The 22,575-nt window shown below is 36.1% G+C and overlaps 1 protein-coding gene across 8 annotated transcripts in view; it reads left to right on the forward strand.

Annotated features, from left to right (window-relative positions):
• SH3RF1 (SH3 domain containing ring finger 1) overlaps positions 1–22,575 on the forward strand; it is a 90,536-nt gene that overhangs the window by 50,265 nt on the left and 17,696 nt on the right. For all 8 annotated transcript variants that reach the window (XM_080589031.1, XM_080589032.1, XM_080589033.1 and 5 more), the window contains 6 exons: positions 6,399–6,701; positions 7,599–7,709; positions 15,294–15,448; positions 17,802–17,972; positions 18,119–18,378; positions 21,943–22,301. In XM_080589031.1, coding sequence (XP_080445157.1) covers positions 6,399–6,701; positions 7,599–7,709; positions 15,294–15,448; positions 17,802–17,972; positions 18,119–18,378; positions 21,943–22,301 — 1,359 coding nt within the window. The remainder of the gene's footprint in view (positions 1–6,398; positions 6,702–7,598; positions 7,710–15,293; positions 15,449–17,801; positions 17,973–18,118; positions 18,379–21,942; positions 22,302–22,575) is intronic.

The following is a 22,575-nucleotide window of genomic DNA, read 5'->3' on the forward strand; positions in this document are numbered from 1 at the left end:
AGTGGGATGGGAAATACCTGCTTCAGGTCACAGGAGAAATGTGTAACCATACTAAGCGTTAAGTCAGGTGTTCAATTCCTGAATGCCCTGGTGAGATGGGAACTTTTTTTTTTTTAAAAAAAAAGTTTTCAAACAGTATAGAAAGTTCTTTTTTTTTTTTTTCAAAAGGATAGATATGTGTAATCATTTTTATACACTGATTTAAAGGTCTCTATACTTGGAGATAGAAAATTCCATACAACTTAAAAATAAACATAATAGTTATAATAATAAAACACACACAAAAACATAAATGTTTCAACTTATTCAGTCCAACTCTGTCTTCAGTTTAAGAAGCTTTCAAAAGCTGATTTAAGATGTTTTTGCCCCTGGCTATTAATTTCTGTCTCCTTGCAGTTAACTGACCCTTCAATTCAGACAGTACAGCATTTTCCTGGTGCTTCTTCTAAATAAATCACTTAACTTAGCCAAGTCAGAAAAAAATCCTTCCCTAGGGCTGCCACTTGGGCTAACTATTAGCTCACAACTCAGTTTACATTTCTATAAAAGTTTGCAAAATGGAGATTTCCTATTAAAAACACACAATTTAAGTTAAAATGATAGTCACAAAATGTATTTCACTGTTGAAATTTTCAGACAAATTCCATCTACTAAGAAAATGTATCTTCAACATACCCTTTTAGAGTAGGCATGAACACTTATACGCATTTTCAAATTCCCGATAGCACAGTGTGGGAAATCTAGAGAAATAAATATACCCAAAGGGATACTTCGGATCAGATAAGTGGTTTTTTTTTTCCCAGCATATACTGAACTGAAACGCTTGCTGTAGTGAAGAGCAGTGAGATATACCAAAAACTATATGAATTTTTGAAATGTTTGTTTTCTGAGATTATATAACTATTGTCCTTGAAAATATGCAGACAGTTGATGTAAACAATTAAACCACTAAAGACACTAAAAACTGAAGTAATTCATATTTTTTAGGTATTCCAGTATGGTATTTTTAGTTATATTTTGCAACCCTGTAACTGTTACCTGTTTTTGTCATAATGGCAGTTGCATCTTTGCCCTGTGCATGTCAGTCCACTAATTTTGTTTGTGTTGTTGCTTTTTAATGTCAGACAGTAGCTGCATTTACTGGAGATTTTAATGTCTGAAGTCATTAACTTTAAAACAAGGACAGCCTGTTCTGTTTATTCTGTAATATGTATGTCTGATAGTTAAAATGTTTCTTGTACTGTGAGGTCACAGAGTAAAACTTCAGGTATGTTGAAGTCCATGAAAAAATCTAAATGACTGTATTTGAGGGCAACTTTTTACCTGGAGGAATATTTTAATCATTGCAGTGATTGCCAGTCTATTCTTTTAGATCACTTTATTTTATTATATTTGTGATAGTAATAAAAGCTAGGACTGAAAACATTTTGAGAAATATTTTAATAGTGATTGCATTAAAAGTATAATTTGTTAACTGACTCACAGACCATTATGTCTTTATCTGTAGACACATGGCACTGTGAAATAATTACTTTCTCTGCAAGTGAAAAATAAATTATGCAAAACATTGAAAAAAATGTTTTCTATGAGGGAAAACTGCTAAAACAAACAACAACAAAAAAGCTTTTTAGCTTTATTAGAGCAAGTCCTGATTAATATTATCTAAATTACTAGACTTGACTGATGGAATTTCAACACATTTGCATTAAAAGTGAGTCAGTCAAGTTCTTGCACAGTGACAAAAGTAAATGCAGGGAGTACAGAAACTGTACAATTCATTTCATGACTCGTTTATCTCTTAACAAAAAACAAGAAATAAACAGATTTTTTCAAAATAGAATGCAGCTTGGGGTAGAATATAAATTTCTTAGAACCGCAAATTTGACACTTTGATGTGGTTTAACACTTAGTAAACACACTCAAAATCTAAAACCTATTTGAATTGTTGCAAGTCATTCAGCACTCTTAACAACTAGAAAAATACGAACATCCAGAATTGAAAAACGAAAGACTAGGTAAGAGAAATCACTTTTCAATCAAAATGTCAGTAGAAAAGAATGACAGCTCTTGTTCTTCAAAGTTAATGTGAATAACGAGGAAACATCATTGTATTAATCCGTGTCCCCTAGTTTTATTTGCAACCAATCTTTCAGAAATGTAGGAAAGTATTTTCTTCCGTATCTTGAATGCTCATCGTTGTAGATTTTTAAGTTCATTGTCAGTTTATGCTGCTGTATCCATCAATGAATGTGACATTTTCATCAATGGGAAAATAAGATTTTATGTACCTACTGTGTCAGGGTTTTTTTATTAGCATCTCCTCCAGTACCAAATAGGAGTGTTTGTACTGAAGTACAACACTCCAATAGTATTAGATTATGTGAGCTAATTTTAAATACTTATGTAGCAATAATAACTCAGAAGAATAAGATTAAGCCTTTTATGAAAACTTTTCTTTTTGGCTGTTTTGCCTGCCCACACTTTAAAACAGAAAAATATGCAGAAAGTGAATATTTTATATTATGCTTGAAAACAGATCGTTAGTTTTGAGTAAAAAATCATAGTCTAATTCATGCTATATTTGAATGTGATAATATCAATGTTGTCATCTAATGACAATTTGAGTGTCACAGTTTTGATTAATTTCCCAAACAAAAACGGCAATACGGAACTACTGAGTTTGTTTCATAAATTAAAGTAAATGCAGCTGTGCTTAGGATCTGTTCAGGTTTTGCAAAACCTGATGCTTCTGATGGTTTATATTTTTTCTGAAACCTTAACTGCAAAGCTGAATTTAGGTTTCTAAGCTATCACCTGTCCTCCAGGATGATGCTTAGCAAGAACAGTAATGTCAAATAAGGGCAATGTTTGCCTAAGTTCCAATTACAATCTGCTCCTTTGTTTCAAAATACAAAGGTAAAAGTCAAATGCAGTCTAGGAATTGGTATTTGACTAATAATAGTGTTGGTGATGTGGAAAAATAGCTCCTCGATGTATGATGATGGAATAAAATTTCATAAATAAAAATTTTGGATAAAGATGAATAGAAAGATTATTCGGGGGAGAAGGTAGTGTTTTCATTTAATTTCAGAAAGTGATGTTATTTGAATTCCATCTGTCTCCATGTGAGTGAAAAATGCCAGAATGCATTTGCTAAATAAGTGCAGTAAAGCACAACGATAAGGGGCTTGGAAGTAGGTCTTTCGTGGTAGTCTAGTTGATAATTTCTCCAGACAGCTGCAAGCAGGCGGAAGGCTGCCTGTTGGCCTAGACCCCTCAAGGAGCACTGAGCTGACTCCATGTTGTTCCCATTTGGGAAGTTGGTCTATTTCCTGGGTTTCTATGGGGAGGGGAATTAGGTTTCAGGCTACCTGATACAGCAAAAAATAAATAAAAAAAATTGTCCATTAAAAAAAAAAGAGAGAAAAAAAATATGTGAAGGTAAAAGTTAAAGAAGCTTCAGTTCAGATGTGTTTGTTCAGGAAAACCTCTGACACAGAAAATATGGAAATCGATAAAGGGATGTTTGTGCAGAAAGGAATGCTGTATTCAGACACTTCATAGCAGGAATGGCGTGCATTACCATCATGACCTGGAGTGGTGGCTAGCCATTTATTTGGAAAATGCATGCAAGTTCTTAATTTCTTAATGAAGAGCTGAAGTGCACTCTGCGAAATACTGTTCAATACTGCTGTCCTCGGGTTGTTTCTGCAAAAAGGCCAGTCATCAGCTCATGTCCATGGTTAGGTTGCATGCTACTGTCCTGTGTGTTTTTTTCCATAAGAAAGCTCAGTACATTGCTTATATTTGAATCAGTCCCATGAGCAAGCCTTAACTTTTCCCTAATATGTTGTTCACTGTATAGAATAATCAGATTCTGCAGGCATTACTAGTTTCAGGAGGTAAACAAACATATTTAGGTTTAACAGGTACCTTGGGATGCTCTTAGCAGTGTGGCTTTTTTTTTTTTTTTTCACTCTCATGGGAGATCCTTCAGCTTTTCTGGTTAGGTAATTCATACAAGTGAGTACTGTTTTTCTTTCGGTGATCTTACATAATTTGTGAACAGACTGTTAAATTGGTGTTAGAGAGTAGATAGATAATAACAGAAGTGGTTGTGGCTAGTGTATAAGACAACATGGAATGCACAAATTCTCAGGAAGGACATGAAGAATTTCAGTCAGAGTTGGAAAAATAAAATGGCTGCAAGTACAAAATGTATAAAATGATTAGTCTTTGAAAAACCTACCAGTTCTTCCATGGTGAAAGGTAGGATGCTGACAGAATAAGTAGCAGAACAGTCTTTTTTTGGTCATATTTTCTACTTGCTTCATATCCTTCAAGTTGCTATTGGTGGTCTGTGTTAAAGTTGCTTTTCACTAGTCTGTCAAATGTATGTAAGCTCTAAATTTAAAATTTAATTAACAATTTAAAAAAATGATCAAAATAATGGGTTTGCAAATTAGTTGGAAAAAGCTGCATGGTGATGCCTTATGTTCTACAAAAATGGTACAAAAATATTTTGTCTGTATGATTCATGTCCAACGGAAGGAAAATCTCGTGTCTACATTTTTCCTTAGGAATGTTTACTACTGTGATATTGTCCTTTACCATTCTTCCTGGTCTTTTCACTTGCATTTTAAAGGACCAATAATAAGATGATGATGATTTAGGAAACATTTCTGTGTTCTCATCTTCATATCCGTTTCAAAATCCTCCTCTATGTCCCCCTTCCACTGCATTGTACTGTAGGTTCTTTTTCCTCTTTAAGACCTTTCATAATTTAAATTTTCCTGCTTTGATGTCCTAGCAGGTTTTTATGTCAGCTTCTCATTGTTCAATAATTCCTATTTTGATCCTTGTTTGTCTGTTTCTCATGTATATGTGCAATTTCCTTCCAGATCTCATCATTTAAATAAATGATTCTCAAGTGGTATTTATTTTCTATGTGCATATATACATATTCTTTATTATTTTGTACTGCTTTATATTATCCACTTGTTACATTTTCTGATCTCTGAGGACAAGCATAAAATGTCAACTTTTCTATGAGACACACTTAGATCAATACTACATTGATACTGTCACAATTAATAACGTGGAACTTGTGTAGTAAAGTTTTGGTGGGTTAAAATACTTCTTTAAAACTCCTTATGAGCATAGTAGGTGTCTTAAGACTTGTGGAAAAGCGGTTAAGATAAATAGGAGAAATAACATGCTGAAGAATAGAAATACTGTTTCCACAGTCGCTATTTTCATTCTTTCTTTGTAATATTCTTGAAAAAAGGTTTTTTCCCTTCATAATTGGCTGCAATCATCAAGTAACGGTATTTATATTTATTGGTACACATTAATTTGTACAGAAAACTGGTGCTGGTGTTACATCAGCTCATGAATAAATGAGAGTTCTGACTATTATTTACAGGAGCTCTAAAATATCAATAAGATTTTTCTGGAAAAAAAAGTTTTGTGGAAAATGTAGGCTTATTTTTCTTCCTCTCTGACTGATTTACTGAAAGAAGAAAATGTGTGGGATTCCATACTTGATTATCAGAGTGTAAGGATTTGTTTGTATTTTATATCATGTTGTTATAACAAACCAACAAATAGAAACAGGTCATTTTGAGCGAGAATTCAGTAGATATGCTTAAAAAAATATGACCTGTTCTAGGCTCCTAGGCACAAAGATACCATCTCAGCATTAGAGAGTTCAGAAGCTACAGATTGTTCTAAGCTGAGAAGGTATTTCCACAGAGCTGTCAAAGTGTTTCTTTGCTTCTTATACTGTCCTTCGCTTGTATATCTACTTGTTGTCAGGCAGTGAATAGATATAGCTGGATCCCTAGTCTGTCCTACTACATTAAATCTGAATTTAGGAAGCTTGTTATTTTAATACTGATAATGTTCAATATATATGCATAAATAGTAAGGAATACTAGCAGGAATGTCTTCAGGAGCCCACATGCAAAGGTTTGGGCTGACGTCATAAACAAGAAAAAAGGCTTAAAATGAAATTAATGTTCAAGAAGTTTCGTAATACAAATTTTTATATTATAAGGTCAAAGGGGACCTCTGTGATTTAGTCTGACTTCTTGATAACACAGGCTGTGGATATTGCTGAATTAATCCATGCTTGAACCAGAGTATAGCAACCTTTCTTAACTGAAATTTTACCTCTCATGGGTAGTCCACCTCAAACTGACTCAAAGCATGTTGAGTTGGTAGTTAAAGACTTCACTCTGTAATGGCTAATTTTTAGAGTAGGTCAGTATGGCACATTTTTAAATTGCATGGTTTAAATTGGGCTATAATGAATAAAAGGAAAATATATTTTGGCTATCTTCAGGTGATTTTTTCAAAATCAAACTAATTATTAATGTGTGAATATTTTCTTGTAGTTTAACACAGCAGCCAAGCAGCTGATAGAATTGGATAAGCCCTCAGGTTCTGCTGTAGACTCTGGAGAAGGTACCTCTGGGGCAGCCCACAACAATTCAGTCCAAAAGCACACCGATACAAAGAAAAACACCAAAAAACGGCACTCTTTTACATCCCTCACGATGTCCAACAAGTCTTCACAGTCTTCTCAGAATCGTCACTCAATGGAAATCAGTCCTCCTGTCCTCATCAGCTCCAGCAACCCAACCGCAGCAGCCCGCATAAGTGAGCTGACGGGACTTTCTTGTAGTGCCCCTTCTCAGGTAATTTACATGAAATTAAGTATAAATCATATTTGTGTTTTTTTAATAACTATAAAGGCTTCTGATCTTGTCATATTACCCCAAATTATTTGTTACATGTAATTAATACTAACAGACGCTTTCACAAAGCTCATCTTCCAACATGGAGAGCGTTTTAAAGGGGGAAAAAAACCACTCCTTAAAAATGCATATATTTTTGGTCTTGTGAACTTATTTTCACAGTTCTCAATGTCTAAGAAATCAGAAATTGTAAAATTTTAGAATCTAGAGTGACTTTATTTCTTCACTTTCTTGTAAATTGAATATAGTACTGGATATTAATAAAGCATATGCAAATAAAAGGTAAATTCAACATGAAAATTACATACATTACAGAAATATACCACATTAATATGATTGTGATAAGTAGAGGTATTTATCTGGCTTTATTTATTTATCTCATGTTTTTTCAAAGCCGTTAATTACAAACTTTAGCAATTAGTGAACAATTGTCTGTTTCACATAAAGATTAAATTTTGAGAGTAGAGATGGTAATAGAGACGGAGGTGTGGAATTATTTTTACATGAACTAGTAAATATCTTTTATTTGCACGTCTTTGGGATCTGACTGACATTTATGGAAAAAAGAAAATGATTATGATTAAAAGTGTTTCACATTGGTAGTTCAATATATCTCCAAAGCTTCTGAAACATGAGAAGATAATTTGCTGAAAAAAGGTGAGCACTATGATCCAGTGTTGTTTGCATGAGTATCTAACCATAAATTATTTCTAAAGTAACGGACAGTAGAATGCCAGTGATTTTGACCATGAAGCTTACAGCTGTGTCAAAAGAGCTCCCATCAAACTACTCAGAACTGACCCTGCTGTTGTGTGTTTTTTTTTTTTGTTTTGACAGGTTCATATTGGTTCTACAGGGCTAATTGTGACTCCACCGCCTAGCAGCCCAGTCACAACAGGGCCTTCGTTTACCTTCCCATCGGAAGTTACTTACCAAGCTGCTCTTGGTGTAAGTACCATTTAAGAAAACTCATTCTTTTATCTTTGGTCTGTACTGTCACTTTTCATTCCAGAGATTTCACTGGATTCTTTCACTGATTTAAAATAACTACTTTATGGTGATCATCTGTGTGATAGACTAGAGTATAAACTGAACTACAGAAGAAACATTAGTCATAAAATAATGCTTGAGTCCTGTGATCCATATCCATTCCTCCATCTTTCCTCTGTGTAGTAAGCACAAGAAACACACATCCTTCAAGAACAGTAGTTCTTTTCAGCATGAGAAGGAAAGAGATTATGTTGGAGGAAGGTTAGGAGAAACAAGCAAGACCTTGAAAAACAAAAACAAAAAAAAAAAACCAACCCACAACCAGAAAAAATACAAGAACTTAGACCTTGGTTGCCAGGTATTTTTGTCTTCCTTAACTCATTACTAGCAAGATTCTCTGAAATTTCAAAACTGTGCTTTCTTTAAACAAGCTTATTTTAGTTGTGTGTACCCTTGTCAGATAGTGGATGTATCTGACGTGTCTAGGTTGGGTTCTTTGAAATCAATCAGAAAAACTTGCAAATGGTCATCTTTTACAGGAAAGAGTACATTGCCCTGCTACTTTTCTTGGACAAAGAAATTGTCTCCAAAAAGTGCAGGATTTCATTCCAAAAACAATGGATGTTTGTTTTGCAGTGTTTTTGGTGGACAAGCTCTGGAATGTCGTATATCATACTGCACTTGTCAAAGACTGACCTTAGCTGCAGTCAAGAGTGTAGACACCAGTTTTCACAGATTTTAAAGGGAACTTCATGAATTCTTAGTTGGATAATATGAATTCTCTAAATTTAATACTTACTTCAAGTCCAAAAATTGCATCATTAACCTTCAAGGGGCGGCACAGTTAATAATAATTTTCCAGTTAGTCTCCTTTAAATAAAAATTAAAAAAAAAAAAAAAAAAGCTTGAGGCTTGATTCGTTTAGGTGTCTAATTATCCTTGCAGTCTTTAGAGCAAGTAAAATGTGATGCTTACCCTTGCTGCTAAATTTCTCTAGGCTGGTTTTCAACTTTGAGCACTTGAATCATTTTACATAATTGTCTGTAAAATCAAAGGCAGAATTGTCTGCCTTCTGCTATCAATTTTTTGTTGTTTAATTAAAGGCTTAGGTGCGGCTTGGTCACAGCTGAGAGGTTTCATTTTGACCACTTCCTTTGGAACTCTTAAGTTACATTTCTCAGTCCTTCAACTTACGATGCTGTTAGTTTCTGAATTATTTCCAGTACTTCCTTCTGGCATAGTAAGTGCATTCCAGAACTAGGTACAGTACTACACATTCATTTTAAGTGGTGAGAATATTGATAGTGTGACCTTTTCACTTTTATCCCAGTAGTCTGATGGTTTCTATCTTGAGAATTTCCATGCATGGACTGAGTGTGGCACCAAGTTTTTGTTCAGCTACATATCCATGATGATCCCACAATTTTTTTGTTGTCATTAGTGATACAGTAATTGCTCTCATCCAAGTAAATACGTTTCACCACATACGTTCTTCAGATGGGTGAGCCTATTGACAAGTACACAGACAGTATGTTTGTGCTCTGTTTCACTGAGTAATCCAGGTTGTGCTGTAGCAATTCTTCGTCCTTTTATTGTTTATCACACCTTCAGTCTGTGGATCATCTGTGCAATCTTACTGTTAAAGTTATTCTGGAACCAATTAATAATCTCCTTAGACTTGTATTTTAATGTCACAGAATGATTGAGCTTGGAAGGGACCTCTGGAGGTCATCTGGTCCAAACCCCCTGCTCAAGCACGTTGCCCAGGACCATATCCAGATAGATTTTGAAGATGTCCAAGGACTCCTCAACCTCACTGGGCAACCTGTTCCAGTGCTCAATCACCTTCACAGAGAAAAAAAATTTCCTGATGTTCAGATGGAGCCTTCTATGTTTCAGTTTGTCCCCACTGCTTCTGATCCTGTCACTGGGCACCACCTGGCTTCATCTTTGTTGCATGCTCCTTTATATACGCTGATAATAAGGTCGCTCCTGAGCCTTCTCTTTAGGTTGAACTGTCCCAGCTGTCTCAGCCTTTTGTCATAAGAGAGATGCACCAGTCCCTTAATTATCTTTGTGGTCCTTTGCTGGACAATCTTTAGTATGTTTGTGTGTGGCCAGTGCTGAACAGAGGGTCAGGATCACCTCCTGTAACATGCAGGCAGTGCTTCTCCTCATGCAGCCCAAGGTACCATTAGCCTTCTTTGCTGCAAGGGCACACTTCTGACTCATGTTCAACTTGGTGTCCACCAGGACCCCCAAATCCTTTTCTTGTATGTACGTCTAATACTGGAAACAATTAGCTGCTTATGTACTGGCTCATGTAATCTTTTAGACTTCTTTCATCCTGTCCTTGAGAAAATACCTTAAAGCACTGAGCAAACAAAATAACTGTTGATATCATCTGTGCTCTTAGGCAAAATACAAGTCTAGTTAATGTATTTGCTGCAAACATCAAGTATTGATTTGATTTGTGGCCAAGATACTCAGTTTTGGAGAGGATGAGTTAGGCAGGATTCAAAGCATAATTTCAGAAGTTCTATCAGAAGTTTTTTTTTCTTCCTTTTAGTAACAAACAGTTTTGCTTGTTATTAAGAATCAGTAGTTCTTTCTTTGATGCCAGCATAGAAGAATACTTTATTTTGGTGTTGGTGCAAAGTCATTAAAGCACCTCGGGTGCTTTAGTTGCATAAGCTTGTTCAAAAGCAATCTCACCATCAGTACCCATAGGGATGAAATTACAGTGCTAAATGCAACATGGATTGAAACTTTGCCACATGATTGTCCTGTATCCTGGAGTGATGCTTTCTCTTTGTGATAACCGGGTTCTTGGTTATGTTTCCAATTAGGCATATAATTCCCATTGAGAATCTGAATTATTCTCTGCCACCCTCTTTAAAAGTCAATAACCTTCTGTACATAATGTTCTGTTTCTTTTTGACTTGTTTTCAGCATGACTAAAATACAAGCTGCTGCTGGCAGCCCAGACTACAGTTAGGTGGTTCCTATGTTCTTTTACTATAGATAGATGATATTAGATGATGCAATTTGTACTCATAGACTGTGAAGTGTGTCTTTAAATTCCCCTTTTTCACTTGCTTAATAAACTCGTTTTAATTTTAGACATCTGCAAAACAGCTTTGATAAGTCAAGAGAGAAGGTGATGTTCTTTTCTCTCTAGATTTTTTTCCCCTCTAGAAATAACCTCCCTGACATCCTCAGCCTTAATGTTAAGCCACAGAACAATTGGGCTGTATGATACAATATACCAGTGGTTAGCTTGAGCCCTTTTGCTTTTGTATTTTTAGCTTTTTTTTTTTTTTTAAGTAAAAGCTCTCGCATTTCTCAAAGCTTATCCCTTTAGCTTTTCTCTTCATTTCTGAGTACTATGCAAATGACAAGAGAGTTGGGATGGAATGGGGAGAGTTTCTCTTTAGCATGAATATGATTTAATTGGATCTTCTTCCTGTCAATCGTTCTGGCATTTATAACACTATTTAAAGTAACTGTTCTTTGAGAGCAAGCCATTCAATACTACCTTTTACTTCATGCCAAATTCAGATTAAGGGAGAAGAATCAATAAGAATTAGGAATGATGATGTTTTTTGTCAGATGGCCATATACACCATCTGCTGCTTGTGTCACATAAGCAAATTCTTATTTGCATTGAGAAAACCTGTGATAATTTCTTTAGAAGTTTTATTTTACAGCAGCAGTTCTTTAAACGAGTTCTTTAGCCAGCAGCATGAATTCTTCTTTTGTGTTTTGAGGTTTGGTTCTTTGAAATTGAAGAAGCTATGAACTGAGACAAACTTCGCACAGCTGAAGCTTTTGGTTATGATACTATCACTTAGTGTTCTCTGGGACTTCAAACCACAGCTTTGCCCTTAACCAGGGGCATTAATTGGTCTTCTCTTTTTGGCTACTGGCATTTTTGAACCTTGTAGGTGCTTGGTATATTTGACGTTCTTTATAAAATATAAATAGCAGATGTCAAGTTCAATAGTTGTTGGGCGAAAATATGCATGTACAATTAAGTCTCATTTACATTGGAGGAAATTCTTGGATGTAATTTATAAGGCAGTTATCTAATGGAGGAGATCTAGTTGCCATAGATTTTGCTGAAAAAAATGTTAAAGGAAGTATGTGATTTGGGCTGTGATATGGGAAAAACAGAACTTAAATATACTACAGCAAAGTTAGAGTTGCATTCAAAAGCAGCAGAAGAGAAACGGAATGCATCACCAACAGATAGCTTACCATCCTTTCATTCTGCTTTTTACATCCTCTCAAGACGTTTTTGGACTGTAGTTGGCCCAGATATCCATATTTCTACTTCTTTAGATTGAATATGTTGACTTTGAAATGGTGTCATGGTATGTGCACTTAACTAGCAAAAACAAGTGGTCTATATTTGGATGGTTTACATTAGCTTACATGCTGAAGGTTCCAAAAATTAAAAAAATCCCTGTTTGTTCTCGTGCCTACACACAAAAAAATTACCCTTCTATATTAAAGTATATGAGGTAGTCTGATTTATTAGTAACGAGGCACAAGCTGTGAGGGTTATAGTATACTGATGACTTTTAACTCTCTTTCATGTTGTTCCAGCTGATTCAATAGTGTGAGTAAGTCAGGAGGAGGTTTAAATAAGAACTGTCTGAGTTTTAACCAACAATAATTCAAATTAACTTTTGTAGGTAAGAGGAAGCAGCTGAAAGAAATGATGAGGTTTTGTATGAGAGGCCTGCTCTTGATAACATATATTTATAGTTTAGGAATTTTGTTAAATATGAGTCTTAATTTGTTAGCCCTCAGGGGATTTTGCAAGTTGTATATTTTTTCTTAGACCTCGTGGGACTGACAATTAATGTTTTTTTCTACTGTTGTGCCTTTTGTTGTTCTTTGCGTGAGCTGATTATTGGTCTTCAGTTGACTGATACAGGAATGAAGGGTAATTATATTTCAACTTAGTGATACGTATGAGTTTCTAGAGCACAGTTATAAGTACTATTTTAAATTTTTACATAAATTAAGTATCAAATTAAGTATCGAATTAAATATAATGTTCCATCTTTCGATTAAAAAACTATCATAGCTTTTCAGAGATATGTTTAAGATGCTGTTTTATGCTGAAAATACATCTGTCTGAAGAGTAGCTGCAGAAAGTTTCAATTTTTTCCTACTCAACTGCTTGAAATAAAAATACTTTATTTTGATGAATATATTTTATTAAATCACAGGGGAGTTTGCATATATTTTTTCACAAAATGTTGAATAAGGAAACCATCAAAGCTAGCGTGTGCTGTAGAGGTAGATACGGTTCTCAATAGCTACAGAAATGGATACATGCCAGAAAACTTTTTTGAAAATTTAGCTAGAGCATGTGGGGCTATTTTATTAAGTTGTAGCAGTGCAAGCTGAGGAGCAGTTGTCTTCTAAAGCCTATCAGGTGGTTTGTTTGGATTTCTAAGTACTTGCCAAGTCTTCTGGAGTTTAATTGGGCTGTGGCTCACTGCAGGTTTCATTACCATAGTAATAGACACGGGAAGGAGAGCAGAACCTTAATGGAGCAAAATAAAATAGAGCTGGGAAGATGGCCTTTATTGCAGCTGAAAAATCTGTGTATGTTGTGTGGTCAGATGAATAAAATACAATGCCCAGTATATATATGTTTAGAGATACAGGAAGTGTGAAATATTGACACCTTGATATTGGGCATGAATAAGTATTTAAAGATTTCCAGCTAACCATCTCTAATGTGAATTTACAGGTTCCCTATGTGTAAGGAAATCTAGATTCCTAAAAAAAGGGTTTGAATTTGTATTCTATAGACCAGTTGTCTAAAAGGTTCTCACATTTTTCAGTCTGGATTCATCCAAGGCATTTGTTGAAGCTGATTGGGAGAGGGAATTAACTTCTGCTGGAAAGCAGTTGAAAGAGCAATGTTAGTATTTCAGTATGGATGTTTAAGATATTTTTAAAATACTGTTGAATGGATGGGGATCTAGAATATAAAGCAAATGCATATACAATTCTTGTAAATAACTAAGTTAGTATGAAAGCTCACAGTTATGCTTCACGAGCAGGTCACGTCTGCTTTGTATAGAATACAGTTGATCTGTTTGATTTTTTTTTTAAAAAAGCATGATTAGAAAAATAAATAAAAAATAACTACTTTGCAATTTACATTGCTATTCAGATCTAATTAAGCATAGGAAGTTTGACGGTGAAATTATGCTTACTGTAAGAGATAATCAGTTTTCTCTAGATTTTGTTCCTTTTAATAATTTAGTACTTTACTGTTTCTTGACAAGTAAGACTAGTTCAGAGAATCATATTTTTATTAACACTCTCAAAATGCAGTGAGGTAATAATCCCACAGTGCAGAACTCCTTTGCCTAGAGATTTTTGTTTAGAAAAACAACAAACTTTAGAAGTAGGCTGTTTGAGGGGAATTAAAATTACTTTCAATTATATTTTTCCAAAGCAATAATGTAGTGCTGTGCATTTATATGCTGATGTACTGGATGAGCCAGGCAATGCTTCAGTACATTTTGGTAATTTATATTCTTATGTGGGTTTTTTTAGATCTAAAGTGGCATTATTTAGAGTTTTGCTTCAGTATTAAAGGGTTGTTTTAAGTCAAAGGTCATGTATGAAATGAATTTTGTTTCACATTTTGAAATGTTTGAGTTTTTTATTACTCTTTTTTTTTTTCTGTTTGTTGTAACACAAATAATTATTTTTGGAAAGGGGGGAAGAAAAGTTCTCCTTTTGTGAGAGACTTTTCCCAGGAGTGTTGGTACGTGAAGTCCTAAAGAATTGTCTAAGGCTTTATAGAACAGAAGGTAACAATTGCTCCATTGAGCCTCAAAAGGCATAGAATCCTGTAGGCAGGACCCCCCTTAGGATCTGCCTGTAAAGAACTGTGCCTTTTTACTGGGGTGTTTGTTAAAGATTACCGATCTCGATAATACTGAATTTCAAAAGCTGACTCTTTAAACTAGAAGAATAGGCAAAAGTGGTAACAATAGCTCAGTGGCTATAGTCTCATATTGTGCTTGCTTTTTGTTACCCATACATCAAAAGAAAATTTTCCCCAGAAGGGGGTGGTTTTGGGTGCACTACTGCTGAATGGCATATTATGTTTCAGCTTCAGGTTACAAAAACAATCATGTTTTGAAGTACAGTCAGCAGTAGGATGTTAAAATCTACCTCCTGGAAGGCTTCTGCATTTTTTTTTGAGTCCTATCCTAAAGATGTTATAATTAGAAACAATGCTTTCTGTTTTTCCTCTGCTGAGAAATTGCTTGTCATTTGCGTAATTAGCAGCCAAGACTTCAAGATTTTAAAATGCAAAAAGTGAAATACAAACAAACCTAACTCTCCAGTTATATTTTACCAGTAAGTAATGGAATACTGAACTCTAGCTGATTTTTTTGTTTATTTTCTTAGCATATCATACTTCTCTTTCAGCCGATTCAACTCATCAAACAATATTGATCATCTGTTGCTATTTTTTTTCCCTCAAAAAATCAGAATATGAATCCCCCACTTCCACCACCACCTCTCTTGTCTGCTGCAATCATTGCATCAGCTTCTTCTGGACCTCAGTCTGCAGGTGTAATACAAAGGCCGACATCAGGATCAGCTGACCAAATGACACATTTACGACCACAAACTCGTCCAAGTGTGTAAGTAAAATTGAAACTTTTTGCCAATCAGAACAATGCAACGAGATCAATAACTTCATTTGTACTTACTTTGTGCCAGCTGGCTAGGTTCTGCTAAAATTCCCAGGAAACCACGTGTACAACTTAGAACAAAAACAAGGCATGCATAAAGGTGATATCCTCAAATGGCCTTTGTACTGAGGGTTATTTATGCCTTAAGCAAATATCATCAGCTCTTGCTGTGTATAGGAAACACTCACTTCAAAAATATAAAACGTTTATCGTGTCGAAGATGAATGAATCTTTGAGTCAGTGACGAGGACTATGTAACTCGCAAGTGGCAAACACAGGAGTGAATTTATTCAGTGTTTTCTGTTATGCATGGAATGAAAAGGCTATTCTCATATGGAATAACTTATGCCAAAACATAGAAATGCTGTATCTCATTTAGACTGTTATATTAGCATATCATTGCCAGTCTGCTTGTCTGAGATGCGATTGAAATTTGACTGAGGATTCTACAGTTCAGTTAATTAGTGGGTGTCAATTTGGAATGAAGGCAGAAAGCTGCTAGTTAGTATTATGTCTTCACACTTGTACAAGCAAATGTGCATCATCCTTCTGGGTGAAAATATTTTGTGTATTAACATGTGCTTCTGACAACATCTTTCTTCTCGGAAGCTTCTTTGTGTGCAGTTTGGAGAGTAAGAAAGAAAAGAAAAAATAAAAATCAGGAGTGGTTGAACCACGTAATTGGACACATTTGAATAATGCAAGGGCTGCTTTTGTTCTTTCTTTGTTTTTTTATCTTCCCACCAGGTTTCCTCCCACTCCAAAAGAGCGCCCATCTTGTACAGCAGGTGCATCTGGGTTTGGGCTGTTTCTTCAATGTTGAGCATTTTAATGCTGCTTCTTATGGATCATTGTACTTTGTGTAGTTAATCAAGTTCCCATCTCATTTATTCCAATCCTCCATCTTCAAAGGGTTGCTCTATAAGAGGATACTAATGAAATTTGTAATGATTTAACTAAAAGGGAAGTTAATGAACACCAATTAAGGCACATCAGTTGCTTTCCCATAGAGGTTCAGCATGTGGCTTTGTAGATCATGTGCTAGTGAAGCCTTTTGTTGCCAACGTGTTATGTGTAGCCTTTAAAGCATATTATGGACTTGCTTTACTATGTACCTATATTGCCTTTAAAGCATTTTTGCAGGTAATGCAAAAATTCTTGGGTAGACAACGAAGAATACAAATACAGTACAAAGTAGATAAGCACGCAGTTAATGCTGTTGTTACTGTGTGTAAAAGACAACTTTGACCAGAGAATGTTTTATAAAGCCTTCTTTCTGCCCCTGGGGTAACAAGGGGAGTGGGAAAGACTAGCACTGCAAGTAACTGTGGATCCTTTTCTAAAACGGGATATTCTACACATCTACCCTGATTGGCTACATCTTAAGAAAAATACATTCTTTTTGAGAAAATGTGATTTATTAGAATGCCATTTCCTGTAGATCAGGGTCCATAATTACATAAATGTTTTTATGTAAACAATTTAAACAGTTTTCTAATGTTCAAATTGTGGCAGAAAATAGAACACCATGTATCGCTTTTTAATATGACACTCTGCATTCTTATTTGAAGACTTCCGTAGGAATATTCCAGCATGCAAATAAAAAAGTTGCAGTTTTGTTGTTTTTTCTCTCTGTAAATCCAGACAGTTTTCTACTAATATTAAAAAAAAAAAAAAGTAAAACGCTTTCTCAATTTTCACTATGATTTCAAATGTGCTATATTATACATTAATGTTGCTTTGCAGGAAAAAAAAGTGAAGAAACTTTAAAAGGTGAACAACTGCTAACTAACTTACCCATAGACTTCCAGTTCCAGTATCTTTCTTTACACTGCAGTTGCATGGGAAGATTCCAATTTTGCAATTTGATAAGTATTTCTGATGCTGATCTTTCATTCCCTACTAACAGAAAATTTCCTTCCCCTCCCCCCCATTTCCTCCTCCCAAAAGTTGGCATGTCACCTAGTGTAAGAGATTAGAAGGAAGTGTAGTGAGAGAGGAGTAGGTTTTGATGGGATTTGGAGTCATTAATCACATATTTAGAGGTCACTAACTTAATTAAGGAAATGGACAATCTTATTGGAAGTGTTACATGTTACAGTGTTTTTAATGGTCATTGTTCTCCTCGTTACTACCATAACTTTCTGTTTTAATATTGTAACAGTGTGATTGATCAACTGCCGTACAACCCTTTCTGCCATGCCTTCTCATCTCTGACCCTGAACTCTCTCAGCTAGAAAACACAAGTGATGTTTTTAATGGTTTTAGATTTAACAATTGCATCTACTTTCCTGTCTTGTAGATATATTGCTGTATACCCTTACACTCCTCGAAAGGAGGATGAACTGGAACTGCGGAAGGGAGAAATGTTCTTGGTATTTGAACGCTGCCAAGATGGCTGGTTCAAGGGAACTTCCATGCACACAAGCAAGATTGGTGTTTTTCCTGGCAATTATGTGGCTCCAGTTACAAGGTACATTTTCATACAGGTGTCTAAATAGTTCCTAGGTGTCTAGTTTCAGGTCCTAATCCTAAAACTAAATAATGAAAAACCTGTAGGCGTCAGCAACTGGCATATTTTTCAGTTGTGTTTTAGTGTTTTGTTTTCAATTTTGGCAGGACAGTGACAAGTGCATCACAAATAAAAGTCCCCATGTCTACTGCGGGCCAAACAGGACGAGTGGTAACTATGGTCAGCCCTTCCACTGCTAGTGGAACATCTCAGAAGCTCCAGGGGAACGGTGTGGCAGTGAACTCCAGCACAGTACCCACAGCTGTGGTTTCTGCAGCACATATCCAAACTAGTCCACAAACCAAGGTCCTTATGCATGTGACAGGACAAATGACAGTCAACCAGGCTCGCAACGCAGTTAGAACAGGTAAAAGAAAAAAATAATAATAATAAAAAAAGCTTTGTATTTGCAGTAGTATCTTTGTGGTACACAAACTATAGAGTTTGTCTGGACAGGTGGCTTGAGTCAGAATATGTGTAAATACATGTTTCTGTTTTTCTAAAGTATTTTTATAGTATTTTATAGAGCTGAATGCTTTCTGAAATGCCAGTATATCTCTCTAAATTCATCAATCTTTTATTATTCTCCTCCAAGCAATTGTGTGTACATATGTATTCCTACTGTTGGAAACTTATATACAGGTATTTTAGGTGGAAATTTTTGTTTTTCCATCAGTATCTGGGATGAAGACCTTCTTTGAGCTTCCCGACTAATATGCAATTCATGTAGTAATAAAAGTGATAAGAACATCTGAGTCATAGCTTATGTTTTTGTGCTAACTGCGTAACAACTACAGATTGCTCTAATTTAGCATTCGTTCTTAAATTCTCACCTAACATCTTTGAAGACTTTTAGCATTCATTCATATTTCTTTTCAGGGCTCAGGGCTGGTTTTTATGCTTTCCGATTTGTTCTCTACACTTGACTTTAACTTTTTCCAGCTTTGACTCTGAAACCATTAAGACTAGACTAGCTTCAAGATACGTACCATCTATGTCATAAAACTCAGTATTTCTGACAGGTATAACTCTGCCTTTACTGTCTGGGGCGGGCCACATCATAGTGAAACATGCCTTCTTGTTATTTAAACTCAGATCCAAACAGATTGATAGTGGTATTTTCAAGAGTTTTTGTTTACCAAATCTATGCGCTCCTCTGTGGATTTGCCAGGCTAGGAAAATACCATGCATCTGGAATATAAGCTGTTCCAGTTGCTCCTAGGCCCTCAAGAGGAAGAAAAATAATAATTAAAAAAAAAAACAACACAGCAACATAAACCTCCACTGCTAACTATCCGAGTGTTCCATCTTCCAGCCTTGTATTTGGGCCCTAAGATTTCTTAGATTAAAAGAATCATGAATGGAACTTTTTTTTAATCACTACATCCTAATTGGCAGAGCAGGAGAGAAAATGAGATGCCAATGGTATAATCTGTTACCAGATTAAGGATGATTATTTTTTATGGTCTCAATATCTGTGGTTTAGCCCACTCTTCCTTTGGGGTCATCTCCTAAAACACCTTATGCATGCTCAGATATCAGCACCAGGTTTGATTTTGGAGGTAGAAAATGTGCATGTGTCTTTAGATGCTTTATTTCTTTAATTGGCCCATCTTCCTCCAGACTGATCTGAGGCTGGAAGACATGCGATAGTCCTTTGTAACCACTTTGTTCTTTACCTTTAAATTAAAAACAACAACAACAACAAAAACACACCAGGTGCTATTGGCAGCTGGTAAGAGAAACCTAGCAAAACATCTGTACATTTTTGCCTCTCAGGCACAGGTGGTTCTTACTTTAAATCCTTCTTTTGAGCTGTCTAAAAGTTTGCAAGTGACAGCACAAAGGAGAAGGTTCCTGTGGGCTCCAGAGGCTTTTCTGTCTCTGCACTTCTGTCAAGATGAATAAGCTCTTACAGTTCCATTCAGCTGGAAAACATGACAACGTGCTTTCCACCAACTTTTCAGGTCCCAAATGGAAAATTCAAAGGGGCTGCGCTCTCTTCACAGGGAACTTAACATTGGATTGCAGTGTAAAGGTGTACTGTTCACTCACAGTTCGGTCACAAATATAGATCTGTTCTTGTAATGGCCTGTTTAACTAGAACCGAAGCAATAATGGTTGCTTTATGTGCAAATGTTACATAAAACTGTGTAGTCAGCATCTGAAATGTGATCATCTTGAGCTTTTGCTTGCTGAGTGTTATTCTCTCAGCAGGGCTTCGCAGGCTAATGCTGCATTTGCAGGGCTGTTCTTCACTTTCATTTTAGCTCAGGACTTTGAGGATCCTTCTTCAAATGATCTTAGTGAGATGTTGCTCATCGTCATCTGCAGTGAGGGGGATGCATTCTTTGATGGAAAGGAACTGGAAAAGAAGTGTATATTCTGCCTATTTCGTTAAAAGATGAACTACATGAAAGCAGGGGAACTTGAAGCCTTTTCCTATGGATTTCATCAGGGATCAGGAAACAAAACAAGAAAGCTATTCCATACTTGTACTCCATTGTTTGCATGCAATTATAGACATAGCTTGAAGAGTAGCAGCTACTTGTAAGAAAACTGACTTTATGTCAGGAACAAAAGGCAGCATTAACAGTTGGCTTTTTTAATACCAAAAAGCTTGCTGCTGTTGGTTTTAGGCAAGCCTGCACTCTTCCTTTTTGAAATGTTCATGGTACTTAGAAAAGGTCTGCTACAGTGGGAGAGCTTACATATCAGAAAATACACGTAGCAATTTGTGGTGCTTTCTCTTTAGGAAACAACTTGTGTTTCTTATCTCAGAGATTATAATTGGGTATAATACTTACTGTAGTATTGTTATATCCCATTTGTGAATTGTGTCAGGCTTCTCTAATACACTGTTGGTACAATATACCCAGGGGATTAGTAGAGAGCAGAACAGAGCGAGTGCTAGAGGCTTGATGCCAGCGTATCAGTTACAAGAAGACCGCAACTCTAATTAGTATTAGAAAAATCAAAGTGAATTGATGTATTTGAGAAGTATGCTTGCCAAGCTAGAGAGATGACCTCTCTCTAGATACTCCGTTTCAGTGTATTTGAAGGAAAGAGGCCGTGCAGCAATGGAATGCGGCGTTTTGCCTCGTGATGTTTGGGTGAAATGTCTACACTCCATGCCACCCAATTGTACAGAGATACCCAGCCTGTTTTAATGATCTAAAGCATGTAGTGTTGATGATATAACTATGACAGCAATGTTGCTTCTTGGAAAGGATAAATTAGTTCATGCAGAGGTCTGTGCTTTGCAGCTAGGCTGCAGCCCAGTTTAGTGTATTCATTCCAACTTCCAGTGTAAATGTTGCTTTTATTTCACAAGGGTATGAGTAAATCCGTTCCTATATTTAAACACCCCAAGAGACAATAGCTTACATTTTCAGAGAAACCACTCACAGCAGTAATTGCCACTGTACTTATTGTTTGAAAGACCCACTAAATCTGTTGTGATTTTGTGAGTAGTTTAGGGAAAACAATCCAATTATATTTTTAGCAGCTTCTATAAGGAGAGTTTCTTCCTACATTGTTTTATATGCCCTGACAACTACACAGCGTATTAAAAGGAACAAACAAGTTCCAGGCAGGATTTAACTAGCTCTTGTGAACTAAAATGTAATGTTTGCATTTCTGTTCTTATGTGAAGCATTTTACTTAGCAGCTTGGATATCTCCACAGTAGTTGCGGTGATGTTAATCTTCTGTTGCATAGTGGTGCAGGTAGGTTACCAGGTGTATGCTGCCACTTTATTATGCTGAGTTAAATTGGATGCTGTGTAAGTTGCTATTATAGTAATATAAATGGAATTGGCACAGGTAGGAAGGAAACTTCTTGTAATTGATTAGTTATAACACAGTGACAGTACCTCTCTTTCTGTGTTACGAAAAGATGAACTCTCTTGCATATTATTCTTTTGTTCTAGTTGCTGCACACAATCAAGAAAGACCTACGGCAGCAGTCACACCCATACAAGCACAGAGTCCAACATGCCTTATTCCTGCAGCTGTGATCATTCCCCACCACTCCGTTGCCTCCCAGCAGCTCCAGCCCCAGCTTCCAAATACTGCTGCTTACGTCACAGCTGTGAATGTGAACCGCTCAACCATCCCTCTGTCATGTGCAGCAGCTTCTTTGAATTCTCCCAGCGTTGCTGCTTCATCTTTGGAGGGAGATATTAGTGGGAGAACTGTAAACACTCACCCTGGAGCTCCTGCATCTCCAGAGAGTGCTTTAGCAGCTGGTGGAAGTGCTGCTGTCAGTAAAGCAGACAAGGATGGCAAGGTGGGTAGAGAATCAAGTCACTTCCTTGCATTCTCCAATTTTTATCATGCAAACTTTTGAGAAATCTGTATTTATTTCTTACATTTGCTGAATTGGAGCGCTGTAAGTTTACAAGGCTGAGCCTGAATCGCAGGCAGCCATTTTGTGACTACAGCAAGCCCATTCATGGCCAATCCATAATAATTTAGGAGGGATAAAATACAGAGCAGACCTTGGAGAAGGGTTAAAATAGGGTAGCAGATTCATGCCTCTAGTGGTGAAAAAAGGTGAACTG

The sequence above is a fragment of the Anser brachyrhynchus genome, assembly GCF_964034855.1.
Source record: "Anser brachyrhynchus genome assembly, chromosome: 4".
Classification (NCBI taxonomy): domain Eukaryota; kingdom Metazoa; phylum Chordata; class Aves; order Anseriformes; family Anatidae; genus Anser; species Anser brachyrhynchus.